The sequence below is a fragment of the Sinocyclocheilus rhinocerous genome, unplaced genomic scaffold (assembly GCF_001515625.1).
Source record: "Sinocyclocheilus rhinocerous isolate Xijiao unplaced genomic scaffold, SAMN03320098_v1.1 scaffold22, whole genome shotgun sequence".
Classification (NCBI taxonomy): Eukaryota; Metazoa; Chordata; class Actinopteri; order Cypriniformes; family Cyprinidae; genus Sinocyclocheilus; species Sinocyclocheilus rhinocerous.
This window is the reverse complement of record NW_015642832.1, coordinates 345,729-350,995: the sequence shown is the minus strand read 5'-3', so window position 1 is coordinate 350,995 and position 5,267 is coordinate 345,729. Positions and strand designations below refer to the sequence as shown.

The following is a 5,267-nucleotide window of genomic DNA, read 5'->3' as shown; positions in this document are numbered from 1 at the left end:
GGGTTTACGTCGTTACAGGCAGGTGATGCAAAAAAATGTTTTAGTGGTATTTTTAAATTTCTGGATTTGGTGCATCATGAGACACGAAACCAGAGTGGACACACAAAATTGCAGAGAGTCACCCTGATGCATGAATACACATGTGAACAGAAACAAACTCATCTACATTTTGGATAACCTGAGGTAGAGTAAATCTTCATCAAATTTTAATTTTTGGGTGAACTATTCCTTTAACAACTCTGATAGGCCATTTAATGCTAAATAAGTTTTGTACTGAATACCCATGAAAAAAGTGACAGGGTTTACTTATTTAGCTGACATGAAATAAAAGAGTGGAACATAACAGTTTTTTTTGTATCCAAGTATTCACATTAGCGTCATGCAACACATGTAATATCGGAGTGTTAGGGTTATGTGAAATGGCATATTTGAGATGTTTTAGTAAACATAACAATAACATTCTTTTAAATTAATGTTAAGATCCTTTGGTTGTGGAAACATTTCTATGATGATAAGAATCATAATCATCATATTTACAGAACAGGTTATAGTAGATTCTTCTATCACAGGTTTAGTAACTAGATGCTGGGTTGTTGGAAACTGAAAGGCTGTAGGTTCAAACTCTAGATGGGTTGATCCTGTAATACAAGCGGCTAAAGAACAAATGAGTGATTAGCTTACCGGGGAGGAACTTGAGGCCCTGCAGAAGCGGTCTCTCCTGACTGAAGTCCACCATCAGGTGGGTCATATTATCTGTGGCTTTGGGCTTCAGAGTCAAGCGGAAGGCAGGAGCCATTGTGACCCTAAAAGAGCAAAATATCATAGTTTAGTTATTTGCAGAGGTGTGAAGTATTGGAGTAAATGTAATTAGTTACTGTACTTGAGTATCTTTTCGGGTACTTTGTAGTTGTACTGAGTATCAAAGATATTAGCAACTTTTACTCTTTACTTCACTACATTTTTGATTGAGTATCTGTACTCTTTACTCCACTACATTTGAAATGAGTGTTGCAGTTACACATTACATTTTGCATGGACCTAGCTTTTTCTGCAGCAGTTTATTTCTGCTACAAAAGACGTGATACTGCCTATTACAGGTCACTGAAAGTACTGCATCTTGTGCGTTTTGCCCTTACTCACCCAAACTTGTCAACAAGGCTACTTTATGTGAATGCGAGTTCCTTAGCAAGTATTTGTGAATCAGAGGTGTTTTATATATGAGATGAGGACATGACTGCAGCCGGCAATGAGGCCCAAACCAGCACATTCACTGCAAGAAGGCTTCGGCTTTTTACTTAACATTATTTTATTTATCCATTATACTGAAGAGACCTTTTTGAAAGATATTGTTTGTTTGTTTTGTTTTGTTATTTTGAGGTGTTCAGTTTTATTTTGGTTTTAGAAAATAAACGTGATTGCTCTCCTCACAAATCAACTCTTGTTTTTGTTTCATGTTCTCTGTGCCTTGCCCTGGACTTTTATGTCACTTCCTGTCTCCCGTGGTGTTTGTAGTCTGTTTGTTCATTGGTTCCCCTTGATTAGTCTCCCCAGGTGTGTCTTGTTAAGTTTGTTAGCCCCCTGTGTGTATATATAGCCCTAGTTTTTCTTTAGTTCCTTGCGAGTTGTTGAATGTAATGGTTGTCTGTTTGCCAGTCATTCTGTTCTTTGTTCCCTTTGGTTTTTGGCTTATTGTTTGTTCTAGTTCTTCCATTAAATACCTGCACATAGATCTTTGACTCTGCCTGTTTTCCCCAGCTTCTCCACAATGTTACAGTTTTTGACTGGCATGTCTCTTTGACTAGTGCATTTTTTGAGCCTATATTTAGTATAAGTAAAATACTTAAGTACTGTTAAAATCAGATACTCTAAGACTTTTACTCAAGTTGTTTTGGAATTGGTAATTTTCACTGTAAGGTATCTGTACTTTTACTCAAGTATGGTTTTTAGGTACTCTTTACACCTCTGGTCAATGAACCAACTACTTGCACTGGTTCTCATATTTATCTTAATGTACTTGCATTGAAACAGATAAACAAAAAGAAAATCCTGTCATTATTTACCCTCATGTTGTTCCAAACCTTATAACTTTCTTTCATATGTGGAACATAAAAGGAGATGTCAAGCAGAATGTTAATGCAGCACTTTTCCATATGCTGACAGTGATAGGAAAGGATGCTGCTCAACTTAAAAAATTACCAAAAAAAGCCAGATAAAATAACTTTGCACTATATTCCAGGTCTTGACAGGGGGAAGAGACACAAGGGTAAATAAATGAATTTTCATTTTTGAGTGAAATAACATTTTATGTCCATATTCCCCGCCAGTATTTTTAACAAGTCCTACTTATCAATGACTGTCCGAGGATTTGGTCCCCACTGTGGCAGTCCCTGCTCTGAATCTGTGAAATGCCCTTTCATGGCATTTCAATGCTCTCCTTTTAATATCATTATTGCTTAGGCCAGCCTCAGCAAGTGGTCGGTATTGATAAACCACTTAGCTGGATTTTTACAGCTCTCGTCTTGTTACAGAAAGTGTCCTCTTTGGAATTAATTACTGCACTCTACTGGCAAATGTGAGTGGAATCTGGGGCATACTTTAATTGTGACCGAGACCCATCTTGTGATTAATATTGTCTCTGAGAAATGCATGAAGGAGAAAAAATGGCAAGAGTTTTTAATTTAATTATGAAAATCAATGCTCTCCTTTTCCCTTGCTGAACTCTTATGGTGCTTAAAGATAAGAAATAGTGATCTGATTCATCTTGGGCTGTCTTCCAGTTAGCTCACTGATGGACTTGAAGGACACAATGACCATTATGGACCAACAGAGATTTTTCACACAATGAAGAGCAATACGCACCACTTAGCTTTAGCCTTACTCCACTCAAAAGACGAAGATTTGATGTTGTATACAGTATAAAGAAAAAAAAAATCATCATTAAAAACACTCTAGCATAAAATTCACTTCTTAAAACAAACCTTGTAAATTCAAACCCCCAATTTCCCAGCACCCACAGAGCAGGCATATTGACATGTCACACTGTGACAGGATGGAAAAAACAGTGGCTATTTATGAGTGTGTGGATTTTTAATGTCGGGTTTGGTTGCTGTCAAAACCAAAGCAAACATTAAAAACCACCTTGTGTTGGATTTTAAAGAATGGAAACAAATATACTGTTACTGTACTTGACTTGACAAGTCTCTGTGACCAATCCATTTGGTTTGCTTACATTTGATATAATAGTCAATAATGTGTTTGTTATAACATATCTATTCAGTACATATTATTAGGAATTATGCATGTGTGCATCAGGCTATACATCAAGATTATAGTATAAGTAAATTATGCTGCAAAATTTGTTTGAGATCTACATGAACCTACTTTTGGGTATTTAGATGCTGTGGGATAGTTAAACTAACTTTTTCCATGTATTCTCCCACTGTCTTTCCATTTAGGAGGAAACAGGGATGTACTGGTTAGTCCTGGCTCATATTTCTTCCTGTCAAACAGCTGTGGTCAGGGGGAGGAATGGTTGAAGAGCCTAAATAAGGGCATCTGGATACCTTTTACAGGTACACACACACTGTTGTTTAGGACCAGAATATCTGACTAATTTTGTTTCTACACTCTGTGGTCTCTGGAAAATCCAGGCCTGTGCGAGTCATTCTCATGAAAAAACACTTCATAGTTTAACATTCAGTGTGACTTGACTGTCTGAATACGATGAAACAGCAGATCCAATCAGTCTTTAGGATTCCAGCCATAGACATAACAACCCATTCACACAATACACACACATTCCAGTCATTTCCAAATCATGGGCCATTTATTACACACTCTAATGACTAGCCTCCTCACAGACCGCACTTTGTCTACCCTGTTCGCAAACCTCACAAAATGCCGAAAAACACATGCTGCTAGAGCTGATGTCATTCAAAACTGCAAATATTGAGAATTTTCCTCATGATTTCTGCAAACAAAGTTGGCAAGTGTTTTTCAGCCAGTGTCTTTTAGAGTTCAAGCACCATCTCATGAACTTTTCTCAGTGGTTCAGTCTTTTCCTCCTCTATTACTTACAGCATATGTTGGAATGAGAGCGCATGGGCGGCAGCTGTGTGTTCATCTTGGCAGTGTGCCTGGGAATAATGATGTTACAGTACACCTTGGTTTTCTCATGAGAGCCGTCAACCCCCATCACATCCATACAATCCCATACAATGAATATCTACTTTCATAAAGTAAAAATGTATGCATTAAAGCAGGATACAAATATTGATCAGAAATCTTCATTCAAACAATCCCGATACTGATTCTAAAAATTGGATATTACTACAGTATTACAACATTACTATTACTAAATCTACAGCCCCATGGAAAAAGAAGTCATATTTTAGCTGAGTTTGAGTAAATGTGATAACAGCGCAACCAGTCAAATTTACAAACTACTCCTATAAATTAGTTCTATTTAGTGAATCAAAACAGCCTACAGTGCAAACAGTATAATCCCATTTATAAACAAATGGCTGGTATGAGCTGGCCTTTTTAATTATTCAAAATGACTTTTTACTTTAGTGTCTAATTGACTGTCAATTTTACTTCAGCTGGTATGCACAGAGCAGTTTTGGTTGTGTTGATTATATCTGTAAGAAATTATATTTAACAGATATAATCCTTGATTATGGAAAAACATGGTGTAGGATTATGATAAAAGCTATGATTATATCTGTTAAACAGTAATTGAATTACATTTGGGTTCTGTTGTTAGTTTTTCAAATTCATATTTTTTATTTACCAAGTCAGAAGGTTCATCGTATATAGTGTACAGCATTAGTATAGAGAGAATTTCACTCACATATGCAAGCAAACGTATATTGTAGCTGAAATATGCCCAAATGAATAAAAATGAATCAGAATTGAATTAAGAGCTTGTACCCACCCTATAGTATTCATCTACAGTGCCGTGAAAAGGTTTTTGACCCCGTCCTGTTTTTTTTTTTTTTTGCATGTTTGTCACACTTAAAAGATTAAATAATATTACTTAATATTTAATTTAATACGATTTAATATTACACAAAGATAGCCCAAGTAAATATAAAATGCAGTTTTGAAATAATGATTTCATTTATTAAGGAAAAAAAGCTGTCCAAACCTGCCTGGCCCTACGTGAAAAAGTAATTGCCCCTAAATCTAATAACTGGTTGTGCCACCCTTTGCAGCAACAACTGCAATCAAGCGTTTGCGATAACTGGCAATGAGTCTTTCACATC

General features: G+C 36.2%; 1 protein-coding gene across 1 annotated transcript in view; it reads left to right on the top strand.

Moving 5' to 3' along the window:
- The window catches only part of LOC107756805 (rho GTPase-activating protein 24-like), a 24,081-nt gene that overhangs the window by 7,837 nt on the left and 10,977 nt on the right, over positions 1–5,267 (top strand). Inside the window, exon 2 of the mRNA XM_016574087.1 lies at positions 3,456–3,572. Coding sequence (XP_016429573.1) covers positions 3,456–3,572 — 117 coding nt within the window. The remainder of the gene's footprint in view (positions 1–3,455; positions 3,573–5,267) is intronic.